Source organism: Emys orbicularis, chromosome 10, assembly GCF_028017835.1.
Source record: "Emys orbicularis isolate rEmyOrb1 chromosome 10, rEmyOrb1.hap1, whole genome shotgun sequence".
In the NCBI taxonomy this organism is placed as follows: Eukaryota; Metazoa; Chordata; order Testudines; family Emydidae; genus Emys; species Emys orbicularis.
This window is the reverse complement of record NC_088692.1, coordinates 59,942,305-59,956,163: the sequence shown is the minus strand read 5'-3', so window position 1 is coordinate 59,956,163 and position 13,859 is coordinate 59,942,305. Positions and strand designations below refer to the sequence as shown.

Here is a 13,859-nt window from a genome sequence, read left to right as displayed (position 1 = left end):
CGGGGGCTGATGTCAGGGTTTCCCCCTCCCCCTGCCTCAGGACTGGTTGCTTCCTACCCCTGTCTGAACTTACAAGACAGCATGCTGACACACTCTCTGTCCCCGAAAACACATTGTCTCTCCTCCCCCACTCCAGAAAAACACACACTCCCTGTCACACACTCTGCCCCCCCCCCTTCAGTTGAAAAACAGCTGGCAATGTAGTAGGATGCCCATGGAACAATGGGATTGGGAAACCTGCATCATGTGATGCTGTGCCTGCCCCATAAGGCATTGCAAACCCTTCCCAAAGCACTCTGCAGCCAGTTGCACAGTGGGATAGCTACCACATTGCACTGCTCTCTTTGCCATTGCAAAAGCTGCTAATGTGGATGCGCTCCAGCGTCACAAGGAGCACAGTGTGGACACGCAACAGTGGTTTAATTCCAGCGCTTTAATAAAAGTGGTATAACTTGTTTCGCAGAAACTTGCCAGTGTAGACATACCCCTATGACAGTGAAGGCAAGGAATGGGAAAAGAATACACTGCAAAACTGGAGAAAGACAAATTTAGTTTGAAAATAGGTTTGAATTTTATGCTGCCTTGTGATGTTACTGATAAAACAATAATTTCTTTAAAAATATATATGATTTTAAGTTTATACAGTATCTCTTTAAAAAAGGCATTTGATGTCCTGGGCTTTTATTTTGGCAATGTAACATTTAGCAATACTATTTCTTTGCTGTAGGGTGCAAGTGTCATATAGAATGAGGCTCTTCTAGCAGTAAACATAAACATATTAAAAAAAACCTCAAAACACAACAATACTGCACTTGGAGGCATGAGCTATTCCATGAAAAATCAGCTGAATTCAAGAGAAGGAATCTGTTACCAATGCAAATCTAATAATAGCAGACCAAATATTCAACAGGCTCCCTTAATTGTGCTTGCAAAAAAGTCTGTTTGCACCCACAAGACAGGTAACTGCATGTGCAGCCACTTTGCATATGCAACCGTATATAACTGCAAATACTGGCTGCTACCCCAGTTAAGGAGTGCTGCTGAAAACGTGTCCCTAAATAGTTAATTGGATGCAGGCTAGTGCACTAATGTGGTACCTCTGTCAGAGGTCACTGCAGAAACAGGAAAATGTTCAGTGGTTAATGGCAGGGACTGTCTTTTCATTATGTGTGAGTACTATGCCCAGCACAATGGGGTCCTGTGCCTTGTCTCGGGGGCCCAATGCAATACAAATGAATAGCAGTAATAAAACACAGGGCATTTTGGCTTTGGATTCAGAGAGCGATCTGATTAGCCAACATGAACTCCTTCTGTACCATGTACTTTTGTGATGGTACCATACCTACACGACAGTGAAAACCCAATAGACAGTTCATCCTCTCTTGCTATGCTATTAAAGAAAAAAAATCAGAGGAAACAAATTTTACTAAAACTTAAAAAATGTGTTTCATGCTATCCTAAAAGCTGTATGGATCCCATTTTCAACACTAGAGCAGTGAACTTTTAAAACAGAAAGAAAAAACAAAATGTTCACAATACCAAAAAAATTGTTTTTAACTACATATGGAAGCACTGTAAAGTTTTATTTTAGCTTTCTAGCATCTAATTTCTACAGTCTCTCTGCCCTCTCCTCCTTTCCCCTTGTCCACTGCACAATTCTGTTAGTGTTTATTTCCAAGTGCCAGCATTCCTTCTTGATTCTTCTGCCTGGAGGGAATGTGTTTAATTTACCTCAATTTAGGGCTTGTTAGCCAATAAATGCCAAGAGTTAAATGTAAGTTCCTTCAGCAGGGGCAGTAGCATGACTCAGGAACCTCTTGATGCCAACTGGCAGAGGGCACAAGGGATGCACAGAGAACCCCTAGATCAGTTATATGCACAATAATTCACTAACGGGTGGCATGTGAGGGGGTCTCCTGAGAGCCAGTAACACATTGGTCATCTAAACCATTATGAAATGTATGTAAGCCGCATATTTAAAGGAGTTATGTACCTTTACTGGAAATTATGTTCTTAAGGTCTGTAAGTTGCAGCAGGTCACCAAAAGGTGACAAACATGTTCCTTTCATATTGGCAAGAGAAACTGACATGTCTGTTGGGTTAGAGGCACATTTAGTATTGTGTACTTCACAATGGAAGCTTCGGCTCTACTAGGATTTTATTTTACAGGTAACACTTTGTTTCCAATATTTCTGCTTGCTATTATTTGAATCTCTGTGCTTTGTTAGAGAATGCACCTCCACATGTATTTCTAAGTGCTGCGTGTTAAGTGGCACAGCGGTCCAAGGTGTAACCGATAAACTGCAGCATACTGTTCCTTTGCAAACAGTGGGTCTAATACTTCTGTGAGTGTCCAGAGGATCAGGGGCTGGACATTACAGAGGGACGCTCGGGAGTTAGGGTGCGCCTATCACTACTTGCAGAGGAACAGCAGAGCTTGCATGGGCTGAGAGGGGAGCACTTGTGCTGCCTATTGCTGTGGGTGTCAGAAAGCTGACCTCTGGCAGGCACAGACAAGGCTTCCTCAAGGGAACAGCTGGTGCTAGAGAGGTGCCTCTCAGCCCTGGATAATCCCGGGAACCGTCACAGGTAGCCTTTGAACTTGCCATTTGCACGGTCTGTCAAGGAGGCTACTGAAAACAGAAGCTGCTGCTCAAGCCAGTGAGATCAGGAAGTTGGGAAAAGTCTGCCCAAGAAGTGTATATTTCTAAATGAAAATACATTGTTCTTGGGGAAGTACTGGTCTTAAAAATTGAATTCTTTAAGATCTATGATCTACGGGGGAAGAGAACTGTATGTGTCAGCATAATAGAATTAACAAGTAAAATCCTCTCAAGTCATGCTTGAGATGATATTTCAGCTATCTGCAGGGAAATTAATCTAAATAACATAAAAACCTGAAGAGCTCATCTTTCAGCGTTTAAACTGGGCATCCAACCCTTTAGGACCAGGTCTTAATATGCATGTTTGTTCTGACAAGTGGGTGTTTTTTCAGTTGAAAACTGTAGTTCCCTTTTGTCTTCTGCAAAGGTAAGTATCATATATTTATTACTTCTGTAATTCAAAACTCAAGAGAGGAGGAGTATTGATTGGTTTTTTTTCTGTCCAGTAAAAGATAATCTTTTAATAAAGAAATCATCAAGGTTGTCGGTCTGGAAAAGATCAGGATAAACAGAAAGGATGCAACTAAGTGAACCTTGTACCCACTGTGATCAAAATATGATTGATATGCAAAAAAGTGATTGTGTAGATGACATTCATTCTAAGGGAGATGTTCTAGCTCAACCAGACATCATGGGTTGGATGCAGGAATCACTTGACATTCTGTGTTATACATGAGGTCAGACTAGATCATCATTATGGTCCCTTTTGGTTTTAAAGTCTATTAACGTCATTTGCCAGTGTTTAAGCTGGTTATTAAAGTGATACCTAAAGCCTTCATTCAGCAAAGTGCTTAAGCCTAATGTGCCTAACTTTAGGCCTAACTTTGAGTAGTCACACTGAAGTTATGTGCTTAAAGTTAGGCATATGTACAAATATTTTACTGAATCAGGCTAGACATTTTCCCTAATTTAAGGGGAACAATGTGAATAATGAAACTAAATTGACCAGCATATTTAAAGATGGCAGCCTCCTGTGTTGAGCCTTCCTGTATCAGCTGTCTGAACATGCATGGAAGCAGTGTCATTACTTCCGATTCAAACTCTCACATGGATTCAATTAGCTCCAACCAAGGTATGAGAACGGATAGACTCTTTGTGAGAAGAAGAGTGAATTACAGTCTGGGACTGACTTGTTCTGCAGAGAAAATTCAAGGACCAGCCAAGTTTGGGAACAAAGTTTAGGCTGAAATTTACATTGTGTTTTTTACGGATAGCTCGGTTAAGCCGAACCTAAAGAAGGGATAGGTTTGAACATTATTCACTGCATATATGCTCTGTTGAGAACATGGTGAGAACTTTACCGGCTTATACATAAGGTATATGTTGTGCATAAATATATTATGCTTATTTCTTACTCAAACTTTACAGTTGCAAAATCTTGGATTTTTTGTGGGTTTTTTAGTATATTGTTTTATTACTGTAACCTTAGAATACAGTCAAATTTACTTACCATCAACAAAACTTGGAAACGAAGACACTTTCTTTGTCTGTTGGGAAGTAAAAATAATGCACTGTATAACTATCAAAACAGCAAAATCAAGTTCAGACCATACAGGATAACTTCTATTATATTTAATATAATGAAAGATCCATTTTTATACTGAATTCTTAAAAAAATATTTAATTTTCTCTTTATGGTTTTACATGGCTGCTATTTAGACAGTACAATGTTTTCAAATACCATTAATTAATTTCATGGGTCTGTAATTAAAAAAATAAAATACACTTCTACCTCGATATAACGCTGTCCTTGGGAGCCAAAAAATCTTACCGCGTTATAGGTGAAACCGCGTTATATCGAACTTGCTTTGATCCACCAGAGTGCGCAGCCCTGCCCCCCTGGAGCACTGCTTTACCGCGTTATATCCGAATTCGTGTTATATCAGGTCGCGTTATATCAGGGTAGAGGTATACTAAACAAAACTAGAGTCTTGGTCTATATTGGAACCCTCTCTGTATTGGTACAGTGCCTAGCATAATCTCTTATCTTAGTTGGGGGTCCTAGATGCTACTTTAATACTACTCAATGGAAGTTCAGTTCATAGACTCCCTTGTTGGCAATGTTATACCAGTTTGAGCATTAAGGTCTTCAATATAGGGGTTAATTTCTCCAATGATGGAAGAGGGCTTTTTGTATGGGCAAGTCTTCATTTACATTACAGGCTACTACTACCATAACTCCCTTGTGCACTTTTGAGATAACAGACCCCTCAGATTTTAAGTCATCATGCCTGGCCCCAAGCACATCCTCGCTGCATTCTTAGACTCCTTCTTTGCTCCATTATTCAGTGCCACTAGCCCATCTCTGGTGTGTATCACAGCATCTTTTTCGCAGCTGACTGAGCAGGTTCACAGCTCACCACAGAGGCCACTTGTAAGGTTGTGAATCAGTTGGGCCTTCAGCTGTGAACGATGTGATGTGTGGATCAGTTGGTAGGGATTATTCACAGAGATATTATTCCTACAGGAATTTTAGCAATCCTTTGACTCCAAATGCAGCAATTTCACACAAGAAAGAGATGGAGAGGAAACCAGCCACATTCTGATGCTGCCCTTACTTTCCAATAGCCCCCAAAACAAGAATTTCTGAAGTCTCCTTATATCACCTGAACATTTTAGGACTGTGTTTATAAAATGGGCTGTTATAAAAAGTGACTGCTGCCGCTACTGGTTCATGGAAGCTTTGTGAGCCGCAAGAAACATGCAGTCATGGAAGCTGCTATTACTTGAGAGAGAGCGAGAGAGAGATTAGATCATCCTCCCCATTTAATGAAATATTTGCTGCCCATGGTGGGGAGAAATTTTGGGGGAGGAGGGAGAATAGGGGCCTAAGGTGCTTACCTCTGGTGCATTATTGTTGTCAATTGGTCCATTTAGGTCAGAACGTTGTTGTTTCCTTGGCTGTTCTAAACCATTGCACACCTGTAAGGAATCAGAGAAACACTTTCATTCCTTTTCAACCCTCTCCTAAATAAATCACAAAGAAAATAATCAGCAGGCTAGATGTTTCCTTGAACGTTACTGATTGAAGATAAAAAGTGCCCAAAAATGTCATCTGCATTAAAGGAAGACACCCAATCCATAGTGCAGCCACTATGTGTTTGAAACAAAAGTAGTTCAGATAAATCAAGCCTATATTGTTTTTCTCAAGCATTCAAAATAGGTCTTAAGGGGACGTAAGTGACGCATAGGCCTCATGATTAGAGCCTTGCGCAGATACAAAAATGTGGATCTACATCCGATCTGCATCCGCTAGGATCAATCCGCGATCCAACCAGCGAGCCACTAGCCGTCTTTTACCTGTATCCACATCCACACCTGCAGAAGCAAGCCATCTCACAAGGGCTAGCTACAGGGGAGGGGGGGGAAGCGACTGGGGGGGTAGGGTCTTGCAGGGAAAAGGCAGCGTGAGGGTGGGGACTGGAGGTAAGGGGCAGCACAGGGGCAGGGTCTTGAGGAGGAGGAGCGGTGCAGAGGGGGAGGACTGGTGGGAAGGGGAATCGCATCACATGCTGCTCCTGGGGGCTCACGAGCCCTGGCACATGGAAGCAGCAGTGTGTGTTGCATCACATTGGGGTGGAGAGGTGGGGCGCCAGGGCCCTGCCTGCTCCAATTCCCATGGCCAGGGGTGGGCCCTGCTGCCCAGTTGCCAGCAGCCCAGGCCCGGGACTGGGAGTGCAACCAGTGCTGCTGGGCCGGGCAAGGGTGGGGACGCTGGTGCTGCCCGAGGGGCCCAAGCTGCTCAACAGGAAGCGGGGCGGCGAGCAGGTGAGTAGAGTCCTGCGCAGTTGTATCTGCATCCGATCCACTATCCGCAAAAATGGTCCCTGGATATCCACATCCACGATGAAGCGGATACCTGCGGATTTACAGGGCTGTACTCATGATGGCCCTATGCACAGTGGTGAATTTCATACAATATGCATAAACGAAAGCTAAAATCCCAGCGCCAGGTCACAAAAGCAGTTTAATTTGAGTGTTATAGAAATAAGAAAGAGGGCTTGATTCTATTTTTAGTATCACCTTATTCTGATTTTGTAGGGCCCTCGTCGGCCTGACCCTTGAACGTGAAGGTTGTCTCCTACAAGTTGCTGAGTGGCCTCAACACCCTTTGACCACAGTGGGAGTTGGGGGCACTCAATGGCATGCAAAAATCAATAGAGTGGTGAGCGGCCTCACAGAAATGGATATTTCAGCTCTGAGAAAGGGAACCATAACTTTGACAGATTCCCCCCGTCATCATATCTACAACCTTTTAGGCCACGCAAGTCCTAAGGAGAATGCTGGCATAGTGGCAGCAGGGCTACCGGCCTGCCATGGCAACTCAAAGAGAAAATCTTCAAGCTCCACATCAAGGAACTGCAAAGCATTTCAGATCATTCCCTTTGTAATCCCATTTTTCTCAGGAGCAGAACCCTTCCCCCACTTCTGATATATGCTGTGGTGCCCTGACAGTCTGCTGGTACAAGGGACAACCCTCTTCCTCAGTTGCCAGGCAAGGATTGTTGCAGGGCTATGCAACACGACTCAGATTCAGGTTCTATTCTTAGAAATCTAGAAAACTAAATTGTATTTCTGACTTTGCCACAAATCCTCTGTATAATTTTTGGCAAGTCACTTAATTTCTGTGTCTCGATTTCCCGTATGTATAAAGGGAATAATACTTGCATGCCTCAAAGTGGTGTTGTGCGGCTTCATATTAAGGTTTGTAAACTGTTTTGAGATCTTTGGATTTAGAATGCTATGTAAATGCAAAATATTGCCAGTTTGTTATTATTTCCAGGTGGCAGTGTGAAAGGTGATTTCTGAACTGCTTAGCCCCTCTCACTGACTGCCTCCATACCAAAATGTAGCTGTAGGCTAGAAAGAGTTTGTATCTTTGAGTCAGGGACAAATTTTTCCCTGGACGGATAATAGTCAGTCAGCAGGGCAAAAACTTGACTCTGTAGTACTACTGTAGGGGACACAAGTTCCTTTAAACTCACTCTCATTAGCTTGATTTTCAGATATGGCAACTCGGTAGGGTATAGTCCAAGACTCCTTCCAAGAAAACATGATAGTCTCAGGAAACAAATGCCTGAACTGCCCACACTATCAAGAGTTCTGGGGGGAGCTTCATAAAGCTCCACGGGCGACGTTGAGCTAGATACTGTACATAGCTATGATAGTCAAGAAGCTTACTACAGTCTCTTAATGTCTATAAATGCTTTTCTGTTTGAGACCAGACAAATCTTATTATGTTGGATGGTTAAACTAATATGGTACAATATGTGCTGATGTGCAGTGAAATACGTTAATATGGGTGAACAAATATCCACAGAGTCAGAACATCACAGCTATCATAGCCAAATCATTTTAAAAATACTGGGATTAGATCAGAAATGCTTTAAGCAGGGGTAATGATATGACTGTAATGGAAATATATCAATTTGTAAAAAAGAATGACAGTAAATATATTGGTTCAAGTATGTGAAAGAGCATTTAAAAATTTTAATTTATTTATTTTAAAAAGACTGTCAGTTCTGATTACTGCACACTTGGCTGAACTGAAAAATGCATCAGCATGTAACAAATGAACTGGGTTAGAATAACATTGAATTGGTTTGGTGAGCATATACTCAGTGTAGTAAATTAGATTTGAGATGGCTATATACTCCAAGAAATAAAGCCTAATATAAAAAGATACAGCTGGACATTAGTTAATCAGATGTGGCTCTTATACAAAAATCCCCTTTGATGGTAGTTATGCTCAATTTCATATGCAATTCCATACTATCCTAATGTTAGATCTAACTATTTCATCATTTAGATGAGACTTCTTTAATTTTTAAATTATTTATAGTAGTCATTTACTGAAATTGCTGTTTTCAGAAGGGACCTTGGGTTTACTTCATTCCTTTAATGTTTGCAGTCACATATTTACCGTGTATGTTATGTGTTAGTTTGTAGAGGCTATGACTGAGATCAGAACCCCATTATGCAGAATCCATAAACTGTAGAGATCCTTTATACCACCTCTCTATTCAATATATTACCTGCACTCATAAATGTGTCTTTATTTACTACTTAGCCTCTATGCATGAAGACTACAGTTTTTCCAGTGACTCCTTTAAATAATTATGAGTCCCGCTCCACAATTTTATTTACACAGGATGTTGGGTGCAAATGATTCTTCTACCTGCATTGTTTGTTTATCAGTTTGATTAACTGTCATGTTCCATATCTGATCAATTTTCGGAGTTTGGGCTTACATACAGGTGCAAAGGGGACAGTGGGAGCAGGGGGAAGCAATCCAGCTAAAGAACAGGAGACCACTCTATCCTCTTCTTACCTCTTGGCCTAGGGGAGCAGTGCTCTCCCATGCCTCTTCATTGGCTGATGAATTGAGGACTCACCAGGCAGAGGAATCTGAAGTGAAAAGAGGAGGAGGAGTTTGAGGAGTTTCTAGGCCTCACGCTCTTCCTGCAAGTAGGGTGAGCAGCAGCAGCTATAGCATTGATACTAAGGGGTGGTCTCTAAAGGTACTCCTCTCCAGGAGGAGCGGGGAAGAAGAGCTTCCACAACTCCAGGACCTCCTTCTCCTCAAAGGGGCAAAACATTTAGCCTTTGATTTAGGGTATGTCTACACTACAGGATTAATCCGAATTTATATAATTCGAATTTAGGAAACCGATTTTATAAATTCGAATGTATTCGGCCACACTAGGCTCCATTAATTCGGTGGTGTGCGTCCAAGCTACCGTAGTAGCATCGATTTCCAGAGCGTTGCATTGTGGGTAGCTTTTCCATAGCTATCCCATAGTTCCCGCAGTCTCCACCCCCCTTGGAATTCTGGGTTGAGACCCCAGTGCATGATGGGGCAAAAAACATTGTCGCAGGTAGTTCTGGGTACAGCCTCCCCCTCCCTCCCTGAAAGCAACGGCAGACAACCATTTCGCGCCTTTTTTTCCTGAGTGAACTCTGCAGACTCCATTCCGCAGCAAGCATGGATCCCGTTGTGCTCCAGAACGCAGTCTTGAACATTATAAACACCTCGCGCGTTCTCGTGGAGTTTATGCTTACCCAGGACCAGAAAAAAGAGGCGAGGAGGAGGAGGCGGCGATTGCAGCGCAGCGACCAGCGTGATGAGGACATGGACACAGACACAGAATTCTCTGAGACCGCGGGCCCCGGTGCTTTGGAGATTATGATGTTAATGGGCCAAGTTATAGGCTTGGAACGCCGATTCTGGGCCCGGGAAACAAGCACAGACTGGTGGGACCGCATAGTGTTGCAGGTGTGGGACGATTCCCAGTGGCTGAGAAACTTTCGCATGCGTAAGGGCACTTTCATGGAACTTTGTGACTTGCTTTCCCCTGCCCTGAAGCGCCAGAATACCAAGATGAGAGCAGCCCTCACAGTTGAGAAGCGAGTGGCGATAGCCCTGTGGAAGCTTGCAACGCCAGACAGCTACCGGTCAGTCGGGAATCAATTTGGAGTGGGCAAATCTACTGTGGGGGCTGCTGTGATGCAAGTAGCCAAAGCAATCACGGAGGTGCTGCTACGAAAGGTAGTGACTCTGGGAAATGTGCAGGTCATAGTGGATGGCTTTGCTGCAATGGGATTCCCTAACTGTGGTGGGGCGATAGATGGAACCCATATTCCTATCTTGGCACCGGAGCACCAGGGTACCCAGTACATAAACCGCAAGGGGTACTTCTCAATGGTGCTGCAAGCACTTGTGGATCACAAGGGACGTTTCACCAACATCCATGTGGGCTGGCCGGGAAGGGTTCATGACGCTCGCGTCTTCAGGAACACCAATCTGTTTAAACGGCTGCAGCAAGGGACTTACTTTCCGGACCAGAAAATAACCGTGGGGGATGTTGAAATGCCAATTGTTATTCTTGGGGACCCAGCCTACCCCTTAATGCCATGGCTCATGAAGCCATACACAGGCAGCCTGGACAGGAGTCAGGAGTTGTTCAACTACAGGCTGAGCAAGTGCAGAATGGTGGTAGAATGTGCATTTGGCCGTTTAAAAGGTCGCTGGCGATCCTTACTGACTCGCTCAGACCTCAGCCAAACCAATATCCCCATTGTTATTACTGCTTGCTGTGTGCTTCACAATCTCTGTGAGAGCAAGGGGGAGACCTTTATGGCAGGGTGGGAGGCTGAGGCAAATCGCCTGGCTGCTGATTACTCGCAGCCAGACACCAGGGTGATTAGAAGAGCACACGATGAAGCGCTGCGCATTAGGGAAGCTTTGAAAACCAGTTTCATGACTGGCCAGGCTACAGTGTGAAATTTATGTTTGTTTATCCTTCCTGAAAACCCGCCCCCTTTATTGACTCATTCTCTGTAAGGAACCCACCCTCCCCCTTCCCCCAGCTTGCTTTCAAAGGAAATAAAGTCACCATTGTTTAAAAATCATTTATTCTTTATTAATTGATTATAAAAAGAGGGAGAGAACCTGAGTGGGGTTTGGGAGGAGGATCAGCGGGAAGGAAAAGCCCAGTAAAAAAAGGTTTAAAAAATGGCAGCCTTTTGCTTGGGCTGTCCACTGGGGTGGAATGGGAGGGTGTACGGAGCCTCCCCCCCCCCGTGTTCTTAAACGTCTGGGTGAGGAGGCTATGGAACATGGTGAGGAGGTAGGGGGGTTATACAGGGGCTGTAGCGGCACTCTGTTCTCCAGCAGCCGTTCCTGAAGCTCCACCAGACGCCGGAGCATGTCTGTTTGCTCACGCAGCAGCCCCAGCGTTGCTTCCCGACTCCTCTGATCTTCCTGCCGCCACCTCTCATCTCGAGCGTCTCTCCTCTCCTCACGTTGGTCCCTTCTGTCCTCACGTTGGTCCCTCATGTCCTCACGTTGGTCCCTCCTGTCCTCATGGTCACTGGCTTCTTTCCTATACTTGCAAACCGTCTCCTTCCACTCATTCAGATGAGCTCTTTCACTCCTGGTGGATTGCATGATTTCGGCAAACATCTCTTCTCTCGTCTTTTTTTTACGACGCCTTATCTGGGATAGCCTTCGGGAAGGAGTAGGGAGGCTTGAAACATTTGCACCTGCTGGAGGGAGTGAAAAAAGGAGAGAATTTTTTTAAAAGATACATTTTTCAGAACAATGCTTATACTCTTTCACGGTGTATACTATTCACATTACATAGCACATGTGATTTCTGTGCAAGGTCGCATTTTGCCTCTGTGGCTTTGCTGCTAGAGATCACAGACGCAGGTCCGGGCAACAGAATTCACCTTGCATGCTGCCATGGTAAGCCACTGTCTTTAGGCTTCTGCGCCCTGCGTTCCCACATACCAAGCAAAGCCCGTTGTGCTGCAGTTTTCCTGTTAGCTTGTTTTCTGCTGCTGAAGGTTAACACCCCCCCCCTCATCCAATTCTCTGGGATGAGTGCTTTCTCCCTCCCCCCACCGCCTGGCTGGTATCAGGGAAGATCCCTGCAGGAACCAAACTAACACCCCCCCCCCCACCCGCCATGAATTCTCTGGGATGAGTGCTTTCTCCCTCCCCCCACCGCCTGGCTGGTATCAGGGAAGATCCCTGCAGGAACCAAACTAACACCCCCCCCCCCCCCCCCGCCATGAATTCTCTGGGATGAGTGCTTTCTCCCTCCCCCCACCGCCTGGCTGGTATCAGGGAAGATCCCTGCAGGAACCAAACTAACAACACCCCCCCCCCACCCGCCATGAATTCTCTGGGATGAGTGCTTTCTCCCTCCCCCCACCGCGTGGCTGGTATCAGGGAAGATCCCTGCTAGCAAAACGCGAAAAGCTCTGGGCCAATCCTCCCCCCCCCCCCCCTTTGCACTTGGCTAAATGCAGGGAAGGATTTCTTTTCAGCCACTGGCAAACAGCCCAGTAGGAACGGCCACCTCTGTCCCCTTAATTAAATTCCCTTATTTCAACCAGGTTACCCTAAGCGATATCACTCTCCTGAGGATTACACAGCAAGATAAAGAACGGATGTTGCTTGAATGCCAGCAAACACCGGAACCATACGCTGCCAGGCTCTGTCAGGCAATGATACCAGATTACTTGCTACTAGCATGGCGTGGTCAAGTGTCCTACCATGGAGGACGGAATAAGGCTGCACTGCCCAGAAACCTTGTGGCAAGGCTTTTGGAGTACCTCCAGGAGAGCTTCATGGAGATGTCCCTGGAGGATTTCCGCTCCATCCCCAGACATGTTAACAGACTTTTCCAGTAGCTGTACTGGCTGCGAATGCATCCCAAGTGCTCAGGGCAAATTAATCATTAAAAATGCTTGCTTTTAAAACATGTTTTATATTTTAAAAGGTAAACTCACCTGAGGTCCCTTCCATGGGGTCATGGTCTTGGGTGCTGGCTTGGGAGGCTTGGGAGGGTACTTCAGTCAGGGTGAGAAACAGATCCTGGCTGTTGGGGAGAACGGAGAGCTGGGTGCTCTCTGCCAGCTCGTCCTCCTCCTCCTCCTCTTCCCCTTCCACGGAATCATCAGGTGTACCTGATGAGATTATCCCCATCTCGGAATCCACAGTCAGAGGTGGGGTAGTGGTGGCGGCCCCCCCTAGAAATGCATTTAGCTCAGCGTAGAAGCGGCATGTCCGCGGCTCTGACCCGGAGCGACCGTTTGCCTCCTTTGCTTTTTGATAGGCTTGTCTGAGCTCCTTGACTTTCACACGGCACTGATCTGTGTCCCTATTGTGGCCTCTCTCCATCATGCCCTTGGAAATTTTTTCATAAGTTTTGGCATTTCGTCTTTTCGAACGCAGTTCTGCTAGCACTGAATCCTCTCCCCATATAGAGATCAAATCCAGTACCTCCTGTACGGTCCATGCTGGTGCTCTTTTTCGATTATCAGCCTGCATGGTTACCTGTGCTGATGAGCTCTCTGTGGTCACCTGTGCTCTCCACGCTGTGCAAACAGGAAATGAAATTCAAATGTTCCCGGGGCTTTTCCTGTCCACCTGGCCAGTGCATGCGAGTTCAGATTGCTGTCCAGAGCGGTCACAATGGTGCACTGTGGGATAGCTCCTGGAGGCCAATAACATCGAATTGCGGCCACACTAACCTTAATTCGGATTAACAATACCGATTTTGACGCTACTCCTCTCGTCGAGGAGGAGTACAGAAATCGAATTAAAGGGCCCTTTAATTCGAATTAAATGGCTTCGTTGTGTGGACGGGTCAAGCGTTAATTCGAATTAAGGCAGCTAAATCC

General features: G+C 45.1%; 1 protein-coding gene across 2 annotated transcripts in view; it reads right to left on the bottom strand.

Annotated features, from left to right (window-relative positions):
- APBA2 (amyloid beta precursor protein binding family A member 2) overlaps nucleotides 1–13,859 on the bottom strand; it is a 101,463-nt gene that overhangs the window by 65,215 nt on the left and 22,389 nt on the right. For both annotated transcript variants that reach the window (XM_065412147.1, XM_065412148.1), the window contains exons 2-3: nucleotides 5,505–5,585; nucleotides 4,114–4,150 (exon numbers count right to left, since the gene is read on the bottom strand). In XM_065412147.1, the coding sequence (XP_065268219.1) occupies nucleotides 4,114–4,150; nucleotides 5,505–5,585 (118 nt within the window). The remainder of the gene's footprint in view (nucleotides 1–4,113; nucleotides 4,151–5,504; nucleotides 5,586–13,859) is intronic.